Genomic DNA, 22,300 nt, shown 5'->3' on the forward strand with positions numbered 1-22,300 from the left:
ATAACTAAAAAAGTAAGAGAATGATATTTCACCAAATATCAATAAAGAGATTAGTTTTAAAAACTAAAGTCTGGAGGTGGAAATTAAAATAATAGGAATAAAAACATTTCCTAGAAATATTCAACAGCAGATCTGAGCAAGCAGAAAAAAGAACCTTCAGACCAGTCAGTTGAGAGTATTCCTCTCATCCGAGGATTAGATAGAACAAAGAAGAAAATAAAGGAGTAAATCAAGTTTGTGAACATACATTTAATGGAAGTTTCAGAAAGTAAAGTAATGGGAAGAAAGAATATTTAAAGAAATAATGGCCGAAAATGCCCCAAATTTGATGAAAACTAAACTACACATTCAAAAAGTTCAACAAACTTCCTGAAAGATAAAAAAGCAAAGAGATTCACACCTATAAACATCATAATCAAACATTCAAAAGACAAAGAGAAAATCTTAAAAGCAACAAGAGAGAAGAGATTCAAAGGATCTTCAATGAGATAAACAGCTGATTTCTCATCAGAAAACTATAGAGGTCAGAAGGCAGTAAGATGGCATGCTCAAAGTGGTGAAATAAAGACCATGAACTAAGAATTTTCCTTCAAAGATTAAGGAGAAATTAAGAGATTCCAAGACAAATAAAGACCAAAAGAACCCCTCACTAGCAAATTTACCCTACAGGAAATACTAACTGAAGTCTTTCAGGCTGAAATGAAAAGACACTAGACAGCAATACAAATCCACACAAAGGAGGAATATTGGTAGTCCAGTAGTAAAGAGTCAGCATTTTTATCACAGAGGGCACAGGTTAGATCCCTGGTCAGGGAACTAAGATCCCACAAGCCACACAGTCCAGCCTAAAGAAATAAATAAATAGTCAATCAATTTAAACACACACACACAAAGAAATAAAGAACACTGGTAAAGGTAACTACAGTTGACCCTCCATATTCACTGTTTCTATATCCATGGATTCAACAAACCATGGATCAAAAATATTCAAAGAAAATTCCATAAAGCTGGCAAAAGCAAAACTTGAATCTGTCACACACCAGCAACTATTTACTTAGCAATCACATTGTATTAGGTATTATAAGTAATCAAGAGAAGATTTAAAGTATATGGGAGGATGTGTATATTCCACAAATATCATGCCATTTTATATGAGGGACTTGATTCAGCTATGTATTGGAACCAATTCCCCATGGATATCAAGGGACAAATGTACATAAATAAATGTAAAAGAAAATATAATGTATTTGTGATTGTCTGTAACTTTTTTCCTCCTAACTGATTTAAAAGAAAACTACAAAAGCAATAATTATATCTGTGTTGATAGGCACATGATGTATAAAGATAATTTGTGTAATAATAATAACACAAAGGAGAGGGATGGACTGGAGCTCTACGGAAGCAAAAATTTTGTATACTATTGAAATTAAGCTGGTGTTGACCTAAACCAGATTGTTCTAAATTAAGAGGTCAATTGTAATCCCACAGCAATCACTAAGAAAATAACTTTAAAATACTCAAATAAATGATACAATAATTAAAATGATACTTGATACTTTAGAAAACACAATTTTAACAAAAAAAGGCAATAATAAAGGAATATAAAAACAAAAAATATATAATACATAAGATAGTAAAACAACAGCCATAAATTCTATCAGTAATTACATGGAAATGGACTAACACTCCAATCAAAAGGAAGATATGGTTGAATAGGATTTTTAAAAATTGATCCAACTATATGATATTTATAAAACATACATTTTATATTAAAAGACACAAATAGGTTGAAATTGAAGGATTGAAATAGTTATACCAGGCTAACATGTACCAAAAGAGTTGAAGTGGCTACACTAAAATCAAACAAAACAGAATTTAAGACAAAATTGTTACTAGCGAAAAAAGAAAACATATAATGATCGAAAGGTCAATCCATTAAAAAGATATAATGAGTACAAATACACCTAACAACAGAGTCTTAAAATATATAAAGCAAAATTCAATGCACTCAAAGGGAGAAACAGACAGTTTATCAATAATAATGAAAGGCTTCAAAATCTCATTTTCAATAATAGAAGAACAAGACAGAGGAACCAGAATAAAACAATATTTGAATGTCATCATAAACCAATAGACCTAGAAAACATCAAGAGAACACTGAACAGCAGGAAAAAAATACATTCTTCTCAAATACACGTGGAACATTCTTCAGGGTAGGCCATATATTAGGTCATTGAATAAATTTAAAGGGATAAAAATGACACAAAGTATATTCTCTAATCACAGTGGGATGAAATTGGGAAGACAGGGTAAATAAATGTATTTATTTGTCAACCCCAATATTCTGTCTCTATATCTCATATTCTAAACTCAAGTTGCATTGAGTCCTACAGCATCTTCTTTTCTCTTTTGATTATTTTACTACAAATATGAACAATATTGCTGTGGACAAGAATTCACTCTCTTCCTTTGGAGTTTCAGTAATGTCCAGGACCAGCCAAAGCCTCAGGATAGCAGCACACAAAAGTGGGTCTCTGGTGGAGACCTAATAACCATGCAAACCTGAGGGTTCCCAAGTACAACAATGTTCAGGAGTTTCAGCATTGAAACTAGGATTCAAAAACAAATAATAAACCCTGACGTTAGCAAGGAATTTCTAGTAACTAAGCCAAGAATTGTACTTAAGAGCCTGCAGGCAATGAATTTGTTCTCTTTAGCCATCACTACGCAAAAGCAGACAAGGAGTAGAATACCATGGCATTGAATAATTTCTCTATTCCCATAAAACTATTAATTCTCTGCAAAGTTGTCTGTGAATAATCTGCAGACTTTAAAAAAATCTGTTCTTAGGACTACTGTTTACAGGATATAAAAAACTGGGGTAAAGATGTGCTAACTTTAAATCAGGAGTTAAAATGAGCTGTAAAAACTGAGGTTCATTTGGGATAAATTCATGAATATTCATATCGCAATTTCTAAGAAGTATTTAATAAAAAATAAGCTTGTAAAATAAGCCAGGTCTATAACAGAAAGAGAGGCCTCATTTAACTTTCTGGATATAGATTTGTGGCAGACAAAATGGGGATATCATTTGCACTCCTAAAGCTAGTGGAGGTGATGGAATTCCAGCTGAGCCATTTCAAATCCTGAAAGATGATGCTATGAAAGTGCTGCAATCAATATGCCAGCAAATTTGGAAAACTCAGCAGTGGCCACAGGATTGGAAAACGTCAGTTTTCATTACAATCCCAAAGAAAGGCAATGTCAAAGAATGCTCAAACTACCACACGATTGCACTCATCTCACATGCTAGTAAAGTCATGCTCAAAATTCTCCAAGCCAGGCTTCAGCAATACATGAACCGTGAACTTCCAGATGTTCAAGCTGGTTTTAGAAAAGGCAGAGGAACCAGAGACCAAATTGCCAACATCTGCTGGATCATCGAAAAAGCAAGAGAGTTTCAGAAAAACATCTATTTCTGCTTTATTGACTATGCCAAAGCCTCTGACTGTATGAATCACAATAAAGTGTGGAAGATTCTGAAAGAGATGGGAATACCATACCACCTGACCTGCCTCTTGAGAAACCTGTATGCAGGTCACAAAGCAACAGTTAGACCTGGACATGGAACAACAGACTGGTTCCAAAGAGGAAAAGGAGTACATCAAGGCTGATTATTGTCACCCTGCTTATTTAACTTATATGCAGAGTACATCATGAGAAACGCTGCGCTGGAAGAAGCACAAGCTGGAATCAAGATTGCTGCTGCCGCTACCAAGTCTCTTCAGTTGTGTCCAACTCTGTGCAACCCCACAGATGGCAGCCCACCAGGCTCCTCCGCCCATGGGATTTTCCAGGCAAGAGTACTGGAGTGGGTTGCCATTGCCTTCTCTGGGAATCAAGACTGTCAGGAGAAATATCAATCAAATATCAAATCTCAGATATGCAGATGACACCATCCTTATAGCAGAAAGTGAAAAAGAACTAAAGAGCCTCTTGATGAAAGTGAAAGAGGAGAGTGAAAAAGTTGGCTTAAAGCTCAACATTCAGAAAACTAAGATCATGGCATCTGGTCCCATCACTTCATAGCAAATAGATGGGGAAACAGCGGAAACAGTGTCAGATTTTATTTTGGGGGGCTCCAAAATCACTGCAGATGCTGATTGCAGCCATGAAATTAAAAGACACTCCTTGGAAGGAAAGTTATGACCAACCTAGATAGCATATTAAAAAGCAGAGACATTACTTTGTCAACAAAGGTCCATCTAGTCAAGACTATGGTTTTTCCAGTGGTCATGTATGGATGTGAGATTTGGACTATAAAGAAAACTGAGCACCGAAGAATTGATGCTTTTGAACTGTGGTGTTGGAGAAGACTCTTGAGGGTCCCTTGGACTGCAAGGAGATCCAACCAGTCCATCCTAAAGGAGATCAGTCCTGGGTATTCATTGGAAGGACTGATGTTGAAGCTGAAACTCCAATACTTTGGCCACCTGATGCAAAGAGCTGACTCATTTGAAAAGATCCTGATGCTGGGAAAGATTGCGGGCAGGAGGAGAAGGGGACGACAGAGGATGAGATCATTGGATGGCATCACCAACTTAATGGACATGGGTTTGAGTGGACTCCGGGAGTTGGTGATAGACAGGGAGGCCTGGCATGCTGCAGTTCATGGGGTCGCAAAGAGTCAGACATGACTGAGTGACTGAACTGAACCGAAGTGATGAAGTTTCAGTTGAAGTAAGTGTGGACTTCTCAAGGATATGACTGTGCTGTACTCTTTAGACTACACTGATGGAAGTGCTATCTCTGTTCCAATCAGATAACCTGATCTTGTCTCTTCAGGACAAGAAGGCTTATGAGACATGGGTTTTAGTATCATTTTCATAACTAGATTACAGTCCCAATCCATACTCTGGCTCTCCCAAGCCACTAATGCTGAAGAAGGAGGCCCAGTGATGTTCCCCATCTAGCCACCTGAAACTTCCACCTGCTTTGTTTCAAGCTCCAGTCTCAGGTATATAGGTTTAGACTATATTCCCCAGTTATTTTTCTTTCCGCATCTTAAATACAAAAGAGCTAACAACATTAATAATGGCTAAAGTAAAAGTCTTCCTAAGGGGATCAATGGTAAAGAATTCTCCTGCAAAGCAGGAGATGTGAATTCAATTCCTGGGTCAGGAAGATCCCCTAGAGAAGGAAATGGCAACCCACTCCAGTATTCCTGCCTGGAGAATCCCATGGACAGATGAGCCTGGCAGGCTACAATACCTGGGGTTGCAAAAGAGTTGGACACGACTTAGCAACTAAATAACAACAATTTAACTGATAATGAAATCAAGTCATGAGATTTTGTATTATCTTGAAATATACCCAAACTCTTGATATTTGAAACTAATTACCTTTCATATAATGGGCTACACACTCACCTTGAGGATCAACTTCTTTCGCTAGCTTCAATGCATCTGAGTTTGCAAGATCGGTGTTGGCTGGGGTAACAGCCAGAATCAGACAGTTCTCCCGTGTGATGAACTGCATAATCATTTCTCTGATCTGGTACTCAATATCTGGAGGCTGATCTCCCACGGGCACTTTAGTAATTCCGGGTAGGTCGATCAGGGTTAGGTTTAACACTGTGGAAGGGAAAAAAAAAAGTCTTACATGTACCGTCAATGCTGAAAGATATCAACAAGGCAGAATCGTGTGTTATTTTCTTAGAAATGAAACAAGCTGAGCTTTATATAACATGTATCTGAAGAGTTCCAACTCAAGTGCACAGAATAAAACAGGATAGAATTCAAACTGGCCTTGCGTATTTTCTCTATTTTTATGATATGATTGTACTAGGCCAAATGATCCTTTTAACATAACTTAAGAAGCACTGATTTGCATACCTAATAGCTTTCTCAGAGAGCTGCCATGCTTATAACTAGGGACCTATAATTCAAACACAGAACAATAAGCGAATATGCTGTCTGTCTTGTACTTCCCTTCAAATGGTGTAAAAATTCTCAGAGTAAGGTTTGTCCTTTCTTTTAAAAGCATTATGCATTATTTACAAAGTGTTAGCCACTTAGCCTGGGCTTCCCAGGTGGCTGAGTGGTAAGGAACATGCCTGCCAATGCAGGAGACACGGGTTCGACCCTTGGGTGGGGAAGATTCCCTGGAGAAGGAAATGGCAACTCACTCCAGTATTCTTGTCTAAAAATTCCCATGGACATAGGAGTCTGTCGGGCTACAGTCTATGGGGTCACAAAGGTTCAGAATCAACCTAGTGACTAAACAACAGCAAGTCGCTTAGCTTATTGGAAAGCAGTTAGTCATGAAGTTAGTGTGCAGTCTCTACAGCCAGATTCACGGAGCACCATTTTGGAAACCCAGGAAACTACTAAGTCAGTGACTCCAGCCCTGACCTGGCTATCTTTCTCTCTATACACAAAAGCTCCAAGTCTCTCTATACACTTGGCTCCAAGTGCTCTTGGGAAGTCATAATTGAGCATTTCATGGTCCAATTTAAAAGCAACAGAGCTGGGGAGAAGATTAGAGATGAAAATCTGTCCCACCAAAATCTTAGTCGTTCTGGAGGCTATTCTGTATTACTCACCAAGAATAGGTTATCTAATTTATAAGTTTTTGCTGACAGTCTGGGGAGAAAAAATCACAGTTGATTCCTCAGGAAGAGAATAAATAAGAATATATAGGACTGAAAGAAAATTCATTAAAGAAAACTCAACCATAGTACCATGCACCTCTAAGATTTTTGCAAAAGTTGAAGATACTAAAAATGGAAGTTTTCATGCATTCTTCTTTGGAATTCTAGAAGTTTAAAATATACATAAAGAAAACTTTGTAAAATAATGTACTCAATTCTCTCTTACAAATTATCTCCTCCTGACTCCCATAAATAATTCTATGAGCTGTTTGGATTACATCATTTACTGAAGTACCTAAGCACAATCTTAGACACCAAGATTTTTTGAGCGAAAACAAAACCATTTTACATAAATAATATATGTTAATTAAAATACATAGTAAAAATTTTTGAGGACAAGACTTTGGAATTTTTTTATTTTACTTACCATGTGGGGAATAGACTCGTAAATTAATGGGTATGGAGGAAATGCCTTTATTCATTCCAGTTACTCGATCAGTTTCAGCTTCAATCTCATGGCGAACTTCATCAAAATCTGTAAATTTTTTTCCTTTGCAGTGTAGAAATTCAGCATATTCTATAAAAGACAAATTAATACAACCTAAAATTCAGGTACTCTTACAGTAATTATAAGGAAACTATGCTTCTTTAATTACAAGTCAAAGTATCCAATATTGCCTCTTCAGCCATCATAATGAGAGAACATGGTAGTAACTAAAAAGCACAGTTAACACTTGAGAAATGTTAACATAGTATAAATTCCAATGGTGCAAAACTGCTAATTTTCAGACAACCAACTAAGTATTATAAGCAGTCTTTAAACTGCAAAACCTATTAAATAAAGAGAATTTTGGCCCTCCAAATGATGTAACAAATAACAGCAACCAATTGTCAAAGAAATTAGAGCTGGGATATACATACAAAAAGCCTACTTACTAATCCTATTAGCATGTCCTTTCTGAATATCACCACTTTACCATGAAGGATGCTAAACCTGGAATGTTAGGTCCATGAATTAAGGTAAATTGGACATGGTAAAGAGGAGGTGGCAAGAGTGAACACTGACATGTTAGGAATCAGTGAACTAAAATGGACGGAAATGGGCGAATTTAATTCAGATTACCATTATATCTACTACTGTGAGAAAGAATCCCTTAGGAGAAATGGAGCAGCCCTTATAGTCAACAAAAGAGTCCGAAATGCAGTACTTGGGTGCAGTCTCATAAACAACAGAATGATCTTGGTTTGTTTCGAAGGCAAACCATTCAACATCACAGTAATCCAAGTCTATGCCCCAACCACTAATGCCAAAGAAGCTGAAGTTGATTTTATGAAGATCTTCTACAAGACCTTTTAGAACTAGCACCAAAAGTAAAAAAAAAAAAAAAAAGATGTCCTTTTCATCACAGGGGATTGGAATGCAAAAGTAGGAAGTCAAGAGATACCTGGAGTAAAAGGCAAGATTGGCCTTGGGGTATAAGATGAAGCAGGGCAAAGGCTAATAGAATTTTGTCAAGAAGACACACTGGTCCTAGCAAACACCCTCTCCAACAACACAGGAGACAACTCTTCACATGTACATCACCAGATGGTTAATGCTGAAATCAGACTGATTATGTTCTTTACAGCCAAAAACCGAGAAGCTCTATACAGTCAGCAAAACAAGACCTGGAGCTGACCGTGGCTCCAATCATGCACTCCTTATTGCAAAGTTCAGGCTTAATTTGAAGAAAATAGTGAAAACTACTAGGCCATTCAGGTATGACCTAAATCAAATCCCTTATGATTATACAGTGGAGGTGACAAATAGATTCAGGGATTAGATCTGGTAGACAGAATGCCTGAAGAACCATGAACATAGATTCATAACATTGTAAAGGTGGTGACCAAAACCATCCCCAAGAAAAAGAAATGCAAGGGGGCAAAGTGATGGTCTGAGGAGGCCTTAGAAATCGCTGAGAAGAGAAGAGAAGTGAAAGACAAGGGAGACAGGGAAAGAGATACCCAAATGAATGCAGAATCCCCGAGAACAGCAAGGAGAGATAAGGAAGTCTTCCTAAGTGAACAATGTAAAAAAAAAAAGAAAACAATAGAATGGGAAAGACTAGAGATCTCTTCAAGAAAGTTAGGAGCTATCAAGGGAATATTTCATGCAAGGATAAGGACGATAAAGGACAGAAACAGTAAGGACCTAACAGAAGCAGAAGAGACTAAGAAGAGGTGGCAAGAAGTTCTTCTATACAGAACTATACAGAAGAATATACAAGAAGGGTCTTAATTACCTGGAAAACCATGATGGTGTGGTCACTCACCTAGAGCCAGACATCTTGAAGTATGAAGTCAAGTGGACCTTAGGAAACATTACTACAAACAAAGCTAGTAGAGGTGATGGAATTCCAGCTGAGCTATTTCAAATCCTAAAAGATGATGCTGTGAAAGTGCTGCACTCAATATGCCAGCAAATTTGGAAAACTCAGCAGTGGCCACAGGAAAGGAAAAGGTCAATTTTCATTCCAATCCCAAAGAATGACAATGCCAAAGAATGTTCAGACTACTCATTGCATTCATTTCACATGCGAGCAAAGTAATGCTCAAATCCTTCAACCTAGGCTTCAGCAGCATGTGAAATGAAAACTTTCAGATGTACAAGGTGGATTTAGAAAAGGCAGAGGAACCAGAGATCAAATTGGTAAGATTTGCTGGACCACAGAGAAACAAGGAAATTCCAGAAAAACACAGACTTCTGCTTCACTGACTATTCCAAAGCCTTTGTGTAAATCACAACTGGAAAATTCTTAATGGGAAAACCATGACCACATTACCTGTCTCCTGAGAAACCTGTATGCAGGTCAAGAAGCAACAGTTAGAACTTCACATGAAATAACTGACTGGTTCAAAATTGGGAAAGGAGTACATCAAGGCTGTGTACTGTCACTCTGCTTATTTACCTTCTATGCAGAGTACATCATGAAAAATGCCGGCTGGATGACTTACAAGCTGGAATCAAGATTGCTGGAAGAAAGATCAACAACCTAAGACATGCAGATGATACCACTCCAATGAGAGCAAAAAGAAACTAAAGAGCCTCTTGGTAAGGGTGAAAGAGGAAAGTGAAAAGGCTGGATTAAAACTCAACATTCAAAAAATGAAGATCATGGCATTCGGTCTCATTCAGTTCAGTTCAGTTCAGTTCAGTCGCTCAGTCGTGTCCGACTCTTTGCGAACCCATGAATCACAGCACGCCAGGCCTCCCTGTCCATCACCAACTCCCGGAGTACACTCAAACTCATGTCCACAGAGTCAGTGATGCCATCCAGCCATCTCATTCTCTGTCGTCCCCTTCTCCTCCCGCCCCCAACCTTTCCCAGCATCAGAGTCTTTTCCAGTGAGTCAACTCATCGCATGAGGTGGCCAAAGTATTGCAGTTTCATTACATCATGGCAAATACATGGGGAAAAAGTGGAAACAGTGACATATTTTATATTCTTGGGCTCCAAAATCACTGTAGATGGTGACTGCAGGCATAAAATCAAAAGATGCCTGCTCTTTGGAAGAAAATCTATGACAAACCTAGAGATTAGGATATTAAAAAGCAGAGACATCATTTTTCCAACAAAGATTCTTATAGTCCAAGCTATGCTTTTTCCAGAAGTCATGTACAGATGCGAGACTTGAACCATAAAGAAGACTGAGCACCAAAGAACTGATCCTTTCAAATTGTGGTGCTGGAGAAGACTCTTGAGAGTCCTTTGGACTGCAAGCAGATCAAACCAGTCAACCCTAAAGGAAATCAACCCTGAATATTCACTGAAAGGACAGATGCTTAGGCTGAAACTCCAATACTTTGGCCACCTGATGCAAAGAGCTGACTCATTGGGAAAGACTGAGAACAGAACAAAAAGGCAGTGACCAAGGATGAGATGGTTGGATGGCATCACCAACTCAATGGATGTGAGTTTGAGCAAACTCGAGGAGTCAGTGAAGGACAGGGAACCCTGGCGTGCTGCAGTTCATGGGGTCACAAAGAGTCGAATGTGACTTAGTGACCGAGCAACAACAACATATGCTAAATTATTTAAATACAGCTTCGGAAAGCAAGAAGATTTAGAAACAACATTTGTTTTACCCTTTAAAAGGAAATAATATATGGAATATTTTAGCTTTAAAATATACTATTCAAAATACCACATGCATTTATGCAATTAAAAGATATTTTCTCAGCAAAAAAGACTAAATATTACAAAGAAAATATTTATCTGAAATCTAAAAAAAAAAAACCAGTATCTGTAGGCAGAAGGAAAAACTCTAAAATAACTATATAACAGAAAATTGGTTATTTTTTAAATTTCAGTAGCATCTTAAAACTATTGTATTATCCCTTTCTATATCTGCTTCCAAAGATATGGAGTAAATGAAAAGCAACACAACTCAAAAAAAAAAAAAGGGAACTGATACTAGCAGACCTAAAATTGTTATAATTTTACAAGGGAACAAGTCTTAACAAATAGTTTAATTTCTCTAACAGCCAGCTGAAAAAATGCTCCACCAAATGTAGACTAAGGCTAAAGTATCTTAGACTTAGCTGAGACAGTTATTGGTAGTATTTCTATCATTACCGCCATAAATATTTAACCATCACCCATTACATGGCAAGGCCAATAGGGAGACAACTACAAGATGTGGTTTATGCCTCAAGAAGGAAAGTATACACAACAATTAAGCTTCAGCAGGCTTCAGAAGGAAATGGCAACCCACTCCAGTGTTCTTGTCTGGAGAATCCCAGGGACGGGGGAGCCTGGTGGCCTTCCGTCTATGGGGTTGCACAGAGTCAGATACGACTGAAGAGACTTAGCAGCAGTAGCAGTAGCAGTAGCAGGCTTCAGAAGTCTGGCCTGAAAAGATCACTGCAACATTTGGCATCTTCTTTTACATGTTTACCCTCATAAGTGTTGTTTTCATAAGATTATAAATTCTTAGAAGTAGAGACTTTATTTACTCATTCAGCAGCTAGGCCAGATGTAAGAGTTTAAGGATAAGTAGAGGATAAAACAATAAGAAAAGTAAAGAGGAACAATGAATGCCAGATTCTGAAAAACAAAACTTAAAAAAAAAAAAAGCAAAAGTGAATCAGAAATAATTTAGAAGAAACAAAACAGTACTTTCTCATAGCAAGGAGACAGAACTGTGCAGTTCAACATAGCCTGTGGAAAATTCAAATCCAAGAACTTCTGGCTATCATAATTATTATGTTCATTTTTAAAAAAAAAAGCTTCTGGATCAAGGGCTACATTTTCAAGGTCATTGCTAATCAATAATTCAAGTAACAGAAATGTGTTCCCAGCTGAGCCACAAGGGAAGTTCAACACACTTGTTGCCACTAGATGGCGCCTACTTGCTTTCTCTTTAGGAAACTAAGACCCTTCTAGAAAGTTGTAAAATCAATGCAATTTTCAAATTAGATTTAAATTTACTCCTGGACTTCGAAAATGCTTTTATCTTGGAATTCAGAGACTGGAATTGTGCAGTACCATCTCCAACCTCTAAATCTTGTTAGGTAGAGGGTCCCACAAAGAGATTTAGGGATGTCAGTATTTATTTATTTATTTAGCCAATATTTATTGAGCTCCTACAACTTCTCAGGCACTATTTTAGAAAGCTGGCAAACAGTAAAGTGAAAAAAAAAAGTCTATAGCCTCATGAAGCTTAAATTCTAGTGAAGTAAAACAGTAAACAATGTGTGTGTGCCAGATAAGTGCTATGGAGAAAATTGAATACGGGGGATTTTAAACACTGGAGAAGGGAGGTTGCTTTGTTATGTGCAATCAAGGAATACTTCTCTGATATGATAAAGTGACATTTGAGCAAAGACTCAGGAAGCCATGCTTTACATGAGAGGATCCCGGTAGACTGACTGATGCAGACTACACTTGGCATATCGGAGGAAAAGCAAGAAGGCCAACGTGCCTGGAGCACAGAGCATGGGGGAGAGGCAGCAGATGAGGTCAGAGCTGTGTTACAGACCCAGACGATGTAGGACCTGTGGGCCATTTTAAGGACTTTCATTTTACTCTAAATGAATGTGAAAGCACTTGAAGCATTTTGGATAGAAGGGAAACATGATGTGACCTAGGTTTTAAATAAAGAACTGTACTGCTGGGTTGAGAACAGACAATGAGGCATAACAGAAGTAGCTGGCTATTAGAATAATAAAGGTGGGATTATTATCTCACCTGGGGTTGAGACCTGGGTGGGAGCAGTGGGAGTGCTGAGAAGCGGTTATATTCTAATGAATTTTGAAGGAAAAACCAAAAGCATTTGCTGATGGATTAAAGGAGAGGTATGAGAGAAAGAAAGAAGTTAAGAATAAATTTAAGGAGGTTGACCTCAGCAATTGGAAGGATTTTGAAATAGAAAGACTGAAAGAAAGGAAGATGTATGGAAGATGGGGTTGGGAATCAAGAATTCAGTTTGGCAACTCAATCAAAAACTGGGAAGATTTTCACAGACATTTCTCCAAAGAAGATATTCAGATGGTCAAAAAGCACATGAAAACATGCTCAACATCACTAGTTATCAGAGAAATGTAAATCAAAACTACAATGAGGTGTTTCCTCTCACCAGTCAGAATCAGTCAGTTCAGTCTCTCAGTCATGTCCAACTCTTTGCAACCCCATGGACAGAAGCATGCCACTTTCCTGTCCATCACCAGTCAGAATGGCCATCATCAAAAAATCTACAAACAATAAAAAGATGGACAGGGTGTGGAGAAAAAGAAACCCCCTACACTGTTGGTGGGACTGTAAATTGGTATAGCCACTATGGAAAAGAACAGTATGGAGATGCCTTAAAAAACTAAAAATAGTTGCCATATGATCCAGAAATCCTACTCCTGGGGCATATATCCAGAAAAAAAAAACAAACATAATTTGAAAAGATACATGCCCCCATGTTCATCGCAGCACTGTTTGCAATAGCTGAGACATGGAAGTAATGTAAATGTCCATCATCAGAGGAATGGATAAAAAAAGATGTGGTACACATATACAATGGAATATTACTCAGCCATAAAAAAGAAAGAAAGAATGCCATTTGCAGCAACATAGATAGACCTAGAGATTATCATACTAAGTGAAGTAAGTCAGAGAAAAACAAATATCATATATTGCTCATATGTGGAATCTAACTTTTAAAAAGTTACAAATGAACTTATCTATGAAACAAAAACAGACCCACAGATATTAAAAACAAGCTTATGGTTACTAAACAGGTAATATGGGAGTTGAGGGGGTGAGGAATAAGTCAGAAACTTGGGATGAACATATACACACCACTATATATTACTATATATAAGATATATAATCAATAAAAATCTACTATATAGCACAGGGAACTCTACTCAGCTTTCTGTGATAACCTATATCAGAAAAGAATCTTAAAAAAAAATGAATATATGTATATGTCTAACCAGATCACTTTGCTGAACACCTGAAATGAACACAACATTGTTAATCAACTATAATAAAATAAAATTTAAAACTTCAGTTGGGGACCTACTAAGCTTGTGATGCCTACTACACATCAGTCATGTGGACAAACAGAACCACCATCAATGGTTGAGAACCATGCAGTTGAAAGACACACAATTCTCACTGTCTCATCTAAGTGTGTATCTATTCTGAAATTTTTCCAGAAGATGGCAGACAAGGGCTTGAGGAAACAGTGGCTTCTTTTATTCAGCACAAAAATGCCTTGGGGATGGATATGTGAATCTTTCATCTAAGGAGAAGTCTAAGCTAGATAAGTCCAAGACAGATACAGATACATGCATTTGGAATTAAAGTTAGGCAAGTGCATAAGATCACTAGGCCACTAAATGAGAGACAGACAAGGAACAGGTCAGAGCAGTGGACCCTGTATGTTGCAATATTTATAGGTCAGGAAATGGAGAATAAGCACGAGTAGTCAACATGACGAGGGGTGGGGAAAGGAAAACCCTGAGAGAGAGGTGACCCAAAGCCACAAAAAGGAAGTATTTCATGAAAGGAGACCTTTCACTCCATCAAATACTGTCAACATGTCAGGTAAGATGAGAACTAAGAACAAATCATAAAACCAGGCAACTTGAGGGTCCTTCAGGATGTTGAAAAGGACTGTTGCAGTGGAGTGGGTTGGGTGATAATCTGATTGGAATAGATTTTAGAATGACTAGGAGGAGAGGAAGTGGAGACTGGTTGTGGACAAATCATTTAAGAAGTTGTGTTGTAAAGGAGAGGAGAGAAGTAAAAGGGCATCTGGAGAGGGTTATGAAGGGAAAGTTTTATAAAAGTGGGTAAACTAATAGCATGTTCCTAGGCTGATGCTATTAATCCAGCCTTGAGGGAAAGCTGATGATGCAAAAGCAAGAAGGGACAAGTGCTGAAGCTATGTCTTAAGGAAGAGGGGATAGGAAGCACTAGAAAGGAACATGCCTGTTCATCCCATAGGAATCAAAAGGAAACAGAATAATGAGTATTGATGGAGGACACAAACAGGTAGAATTGATGGTGGTGGGAGTATGTGAAATTCAACAGGTGAGAGTGGGGATTTATCATTTTGTTAAGTCATTTTATACCTTTAAAAGCCATTTCTGTATGTATTCTCACTGGTTAAACCCCAAAAATACTATTATTTTTACCACAATATACCACACACACACACAGAGTGATCCTAAATGACCTAATAGTAACCATAGCAGGAATGTCAACTTGGGTCTCAACTACGTCCACCACTGGGATTCAGGCATGTCCAGCATATCAGAAAGACAAAAGGGGCAGAAACCACAAAATTCCTATTTCTATGGGTCTCAAAGAGCTTCCTGGGAAATAATTCATCCAGTAGGATGGAAAACTCAGGGAAAACCTAACCTAAATTGTCAGATGGGAGCTACCTGTAGTCCATCCTCGACCCAGGTCCAGAGACTCATAGGTCTATGTCCCCCTCGTCTCTAACAGTACAGTGATAATTGTCAGCTCACATATCCTACTTTCTTATTAGTAAAACATAGCAACCATAACTACAATTCACAATTCACAGCTACAGGATTATACTGTCATAAGCTGAGTCTTAACAGCAACAAGGTAAGCCAGTCCTATTATGGAATCCCAGCCCTCTAACAAGCAGACTATAAATAGGTGGACAGCAGTGGTGGCTTCTATGTTTTTGAACAATTGCCCGTAATTGCTATTGAAGAGGATCATCAATCAGTTTATCATCATACAAGTCCTAAATAAATCTTGATCAATGCAGAATTTAAAGGTCACAGTTTTACTTCCCTGCTGTCTAAAGCACAATTATAAATGAAAATCTTGGAAAGGATTTTCACAAGAGCAATGAATTATTTACTATACTCACCTCTAAAGAAGAATGTTCACATGAGATGAAGGAAATTCTAACACCCAAGCCAAAATCTACAGGACAGTCTACGCTAGCCAATCAACAGCTAGACTTTTAAAGAACTGGGAAATATGTATCTTCTGAGACTTTCATACTATCAAAAATTAATATTTCTAAAGTTCTAACAAATCTCATCTTATGGTCCTGAGATAAATTCTGTCTCATAGAAAGGTAATTTCCAATGGCACAAGCTCTCTTGGCATGTTCTCAGTGTTCCTTTCATTCTAAATGCTTAGTAATCGGGCACATGGAATGATCTCTTTCTCAAACAATTCCAGGCTTCAGCCCAAATTCAGCCTGAATGGACAGTGATTAAATTTCTCAGCCACAAGCTCCTATAAAGGATGAAGGTTATGTGCATATAGCCTATGTCCTAATAATGTATCCATGAAATTCTGTTGTGTGTCAGTATAACCTATCTTCCTGAAATTCACAGTATGTTTTCAGTTTCAAAAAATAAGATTCTAGTTTTAAAAATCTTTCCTGTTTTCCCAGTGTTAAAAATAGCCTACATTTGAAGCAAAGGGTAAGATACCTTTTATATCAAAGAGTGATTTGGGAGGGAAAAGAGGATATTTTTTTAAAAATCAAATCTATCACTCCATTTTTATTTCCCTATAAAACATTTTAGTACTGTCATTTCTGCTGACCATGAAAAACAAATTATGCCAGGATAAACAGCTGACAAATTGTTTGGGGGAAGGATGACATGTTTTGTGCCTGGGCAGCATTCCAATCATCTGTGAAAAGCACAGCATGACCATAAGAATTTAAATATTTCCAATATGCCCCTTCCATGGGGAAAAACATGCATATGTTTCAATTAATCAAGGTTAAGTAAAATGGAATAATCATGGAGCACAGGCATATCCCGCCAATCTTTATTCTAAGAACTGGGGTTGTCCATACTTTAGCTGGAGTTCTGTTTCTAAAATGCTTTAATAGCAATGATTTTAGGAGAAGGCAATGGCAACCCACTCCAGTACTCTTGCCTGGAAAATCCCATGGGCGGAAGAGCCCAGTAGGCTGCAATCCACGGGGTCGCTAAGAGTCGGACAGGACTGAGCGACTTCACTTTCACTTTTCACTTTCACACATTGGAGAAGGAAATGGCAACCCACTCCAGTGTTCTTGCCTGGAGAATCCCAGGGATGGGGGAGCCTGGTGGACTGCCGTCTATGGGATCGCACAGAGTCGGACACAACTGAAGCGACTTAGCAGCAGCAGCAATGATTTTAAGCATGGGGTTCCCATGAAAATGGAGTATATAGGACACAGAAACAGGAAATCGTTTTCAGTGCAACTAGCTGAATCCACTGGCTATAAATACCACCTGGTTTGACTACATTTAAAAACATAGTTCTTAAAGGCAGAGGCTACATTTGAGTCATCTTTGTTTCCCTGATGCCTGTCATATTTAAAGAACAACTATAGATTTCTTCCTTCTTCTGTAAAGAACTTCTCTTTGCATACCATTAAGCAATTTGGAAAAATGCTTCCACAAGCCTTCAAGTCATTCCAAATTGAAGCCAGGGAACTAGAACTGTGGTTAAGTAAGAAACAAAGCAAGTTAGATATGAATTACATAGACCCAGATATAAAGCAGAAGTCAGTTGTGTCCTTCTTTTAGTAAAAAGCAGAAGTCAGTTGTGTCCTTCTTTTAGTAATAATTTTAAAAAAAGGAAATCTAAAGAAGTAAACGTTTAACCTGAGGAAGTCAAATAGTGGGTGAAAGGTAGAGGTCTCAGTTAGAGGGTGAAGAATAATGGGGTGGAAACAAGAAGGGCCAAGATTTCATAGCAGACTAAAAGTAGGTGCTAGATAGGTCTCAGAGACCAGCTGCAGAGACTAGGATTTAGGATCAGGGCTCTGGTACTCCTGAGGCAGAGAAGATCAAAACAGAACTCCAGATCCAAGTGATCCAGATAGTCCAATCAAAAAAACCAAGGTGAGAATTCAATCATGAAATGAGAGGTAGTCTTTTTCATAGCATACAAAGCCAAAGTCACTTACAGTGACCTAAGGGCCAAGAGAGATTAATAACTATTGTGTATGTTTTAATCGCTCAGTCATGTCCAAGTCTTTGTGATCCCATGGCTGTAGCCCACCAGGCTCCTCTGGCCATGAAATTCTCCAGGCAAGAATACTGGTGTGGGTAGCCATTTGTTTCTCCCAGGGGATCTTCCCAACCCAGGGATCAAACCCAGGTCTCTTGCAACGCAAGCAGATTCTTTTCCATCTGACCCACCAGGGAAGCCCAAAAAATGAAAAACATGAAACGAAATAGAAAGCATGTCAAGCACTTGGCCAAAAACTGCAAAAACCTCAGCAGCACCTGACATGATTTTCCTCCTGTTCCTTGAAACACTGCCTTCCCCTTTTAACACCCACATACCCTCCATCTCCTCCTGTCCTCCACATCTCAATTATTGACATTACCATTGAATCAGGTGACCAAATCAAAAAATAGAGGCTTTTTTTTTTTTTAACCCTTGCTCACCTTTCTCCCAAACATCTTCTCACTGCCTCCACAGTGGCCACCTTCCTCCTAAGCTCACGCCAACTCTTACCTGGACTACCATAAAAGCCTCCAACTGGTCTTCCTGATTCCACTCTGGCTCCGCTGAATCCATTCTCTACATGGCAGCTAGAGAGATCTTTCTAAAACATGTCAGATCATGTCTCTTCCCTTTTTAAAGCTTTTTATTGGTTTTCCAGAGAAGTCAGAAATATCCAAACTCCTCTCCCCAGCCTACAAAGTCCTAGACAGTCTGATCCCTGTCTACCTCTATTGATATCACTATTTCTGCCCTCTCTACTCCAAACACTTGAGGTGCTAGCACTTCCCTGGTGATCCAATGGTCAAGAATCTGCCTGCCAATGGAGGGGACTTGCGTTCAACCCCTGGTCCAGGAAGATCCCACAAGATGCAGAGTAACTAAGCTGGAGTGCCACCTCTACTGAGCCCATGCTCTAGAGCACATGAACTGCAACTACTGAGTCTACATGCTGCAACAACTGAAGCTCTCACACACTAGAGCCTGTGCTTCACAACAAGAGAACCACCACAATGAGAAGCCCGCACACTGCAACTAGAGAGTAGCCCCCAGCTGCTGCAACCAGAGAAAGCCTGCACACATCTATGAAGACTCAGCACAGCCAAAACCAAAAATAAACAGTTGAGCTTCAGTAGCCTTCTTCTGCTCTGCAAGCACACCAGATCTGTTTCCACCCCAAGGCATCTCTACAAGCTGCTCCTCTTCTGGTATGTCCTTCACCCACATTGTGGCATGCGTAGCTCTATCCTGTCCTTTACTTCTTATCTAAAATACCATCTCTAATTTAGACAGCCTTCCTTGATCAGACAAAGAAAAGTAGCAGCTCAGTCACACTCCATCATGTCATCTAATTTAGGTTCTTCAGTGCACATAAACATTACCTGAAGATTTTGTTTTTTCCTACCTGTCTTTACCCACTGGAATATAAGTTCTATGAAAACAGAAACATCATCTGCTGTACTCTTAGTACCTAAAACAGTGAATTGCATCTATTGGGCATTCAATATATATATATATATATATATATATATATATACATTTTTTTTTAACTAAAGAACAAATGAGGGGGAGGAACAAGATGGCGGAGGAATAGGGCGGCGAGACCACTCTCTCCTCCACAAATTCATCAAAAGAACATTTGAACGCGAGTCAAGTCCACAAAACAACTTCTGAATGCTGGCAGAGGACGTCAGGCACCCAGAAAAGCAGCCCATTGTCTTCGAAAGGAGGTAGGAAAAAACATAAAAGATAAAAAGCGAGACAAAAGAAGTAAGGACGGAGCTCCGTCCCGGGAAGGGAGGCTTTAAAAAGAGAGAAGTTTCCAAACACCAGGAAACATTCTCACTGGCGAATCTGTGGCGAGCCTTGGAAGCTCAGAGGGCGACATAACCCTCTTTTTTTTTAAGATTTTTTAAAACCCACAGATTAGCCGCCAAACGGTAACTCCCAGAGGAGAAGCAGCGCAGACGCCTGCATACCCCATTAGCAGCGGGGGCTGGGCAGGGAGGAGCCGGCTGAACTGCTTAGAGAGAGGACTGGGCTTGAATGCCGCAAGAACAATTTGAGAGAACTGGGGAGAGCAAAGCAGACTGTGGGATAGCTTCCCCACGAAAAGGCGGAAAGCTCTAACCTATGACTCGGCCAGCCCCGCTCACAGAATAAAGGACTGAGCAGAGTGAGCTGGCTGCGGCTGGCCCATCCCCCATCCCCCGCCGAGACAGGCAGGGAGCGCAGCCAGAGCCGGAGCGGGCAACTGCGGCCCCAGAAAGGCATCTGATACAAACTGCAGACAGGCTTGTTGCTAATCAGGACTTCTTGGGCTCGGGCCGGTCGATATCCCCCTGAGAAGGTGCGCCGGTTGTACACCCAGAAAACTGAGTGGCGGGGACTGGGGAGGCGATAAGTCGCAGAGACCGCGCTCGCCAAACACCTGGTCCCCTGAGCTGCTCGGACTGGGGAAGGCACAAAACGCAGGCCCAACCAAGTCTGCGCCTTTGTGGAGTACCTGAGAACCTGAACTTGAGCCGCTCAGACCTGGGAAGTGCATACAACCCGGTGCCGGCCTCAGACCATTCCCGGCAGAGCAACCTAGAGCCTGTGCAGTATAGACTGGGACAGCATACGTGCTGTGAGCGGGGGCAAACCCAGTGTGGCCGAGACGCTGCGAGCACTCCCCACAGACGCCAGAGATAATCGATTGCAGCGTTCCTCCCTTCCCAGAACAGGACTGAACAACTGAGCCTTAACAAGTATCCACCCACCCCCTAGTATCAGGGCGGAAATTAGACACTGAAGAGACCAGCAGACAGAAGCTAAAACAGAGGGAACCACCTTGGAAATGACAGATAGAGACGTCTAGAGACTACTCCAAGAATAAGACCAAAAACCAGAGGCAAGAGGCTTAAGCCCGAATCCTGAGAACACCAGAGAAGTCCTGACTCCAGGGAACATTAATCGATAGGAGCTCATCAAACGTCTCCATACCTACGCTAAACCCAAGGGTCAACAAGTTCCAGAGCAACACATACCACACAAATTCTCCAGTAACACAGGAAACTAGCCCTGAGCTTCAATATACAGGCTGCCCAAAGTCACTCCAAACCCACTGACATCTCATAACTCATTACTGGACACTTCATTGCACTCCAGAGAGAACAAATCCAGCTCCACCCACCAGAACACCGACACAGGCTTCCATAACCAGGGAACCTTGACAAGTCACCTGTCCAACCCCACACACAGCAAGGAAACTACATAATAAAGAGAACTCCACAAACGGCCAGAAGAGGGAAAGGCCACCCCAAGCAAAGCATTATAAGCAAGATGAAGAAGCAGAGAAATACCCAGCAAGTAAAGGAACAAGATAAATGCCCACCAACACAAACAAAAGAGGAAGATATAGGGAATCTACATGAAAAAGAATTTCGAATTTTGGTGGTGAAAATGATTCAAAATCTTGAAAGCAAAATGGAGTTACAGATAAATAACCCGGAGAAAAGGATTGAGAAGATGGAAGAAAGGTTCAATAAGGACTTAGAGGAAATAAAAAAGAGTCAATATACAATGAATAATACAATAGATGAGATCAGAAACACTCTGGAGGGAACAAACAGTAGAATAACAGAGGCAGAAGACAGGATAAGCGAGCTAGAAGATAGAATTGTAGAAATAAATGAAACAGAGAGGAAAAAAGAAAAACAAATTAAAAGAAATGAGAACAATATTAGAGACCTCTGGGACAATGTTAAACTCTCCAACATTCGAATCATAGGAATCCCAGAAGAAGAAGACAAAAAGAAAGACCATGAAAGAATACTTGAGGAGATAATAGTTGAAAACTTCCCTAAAATAGGGAAAGAAATAATCACCCAAGTCCAAGAAACCCAGAGAGTCCCCAACAGGATAAACCCAAGGCGAAATACTCCTAGACACATATTAATCAAATTAACAAAGATCAAACACAAAGAACAAATATTAAAAGCAGCAAGGGAAAAACAGCAAATAACACACAAGGGGATTCCCATAAGGATAACAGCTGATCTTTCAACAGAAACTCTTCAGGCCAGGAGGGAATGGCAAGACATACTTAAAGTGATGAAAGAAAATAACCTACAGCCCAGACTACTGTACCCAGTAAGGATCTCATTCAAATATGAAG

The 22,300-nt window shown here is 39.5% G+C and overlaps 1 protein-coding gene across 7 annotated transcripts in view; it reads right to left on the reverse strand.

Annotated features, from left to right (window-relative positions):
- Nucleotides 1-22,300, reverse strand: part of DNM3 (dynamin 3) — a 670,947-nt gene that overhangs the window by 470,566 nt on the left and 178,081 nt on the right. For all 7 annotated transcript variants that reach the window (XM_088845459.1, XM_088845461.1, XM_088845462.1 and 4 more), the window contains exons 3-4: nt 7,080-7,229; nt 5,430-5,633 (exon numbers count right to left, since the gene is read on the reverse strand). In XM_088845459.1, coding sequence (XP_088701585.1) covers nt 5,430-5,633; nt 7,080-7,229 — 354 coding nt within the window. The remainder of the gene's footprint in view (nt 1-5,429; nt 5,634-7,079; nt 7,230-22,300) is intronic.

Source organism: Moschus berezovskii, chromosome 17 (assembly GCF_049115385.1).
Source record: "Moschus berezovskii isolate FMDL1 chromosome 17, NW_MosBer_1.0, whole genome shotgun sequence".
NCBI classification, from domain to species: Eukaryota; Metazoa; Chordata; class Mammalia; order Artiodactyla; family Moschidae; genus Moschus; species Moschus berezovskii.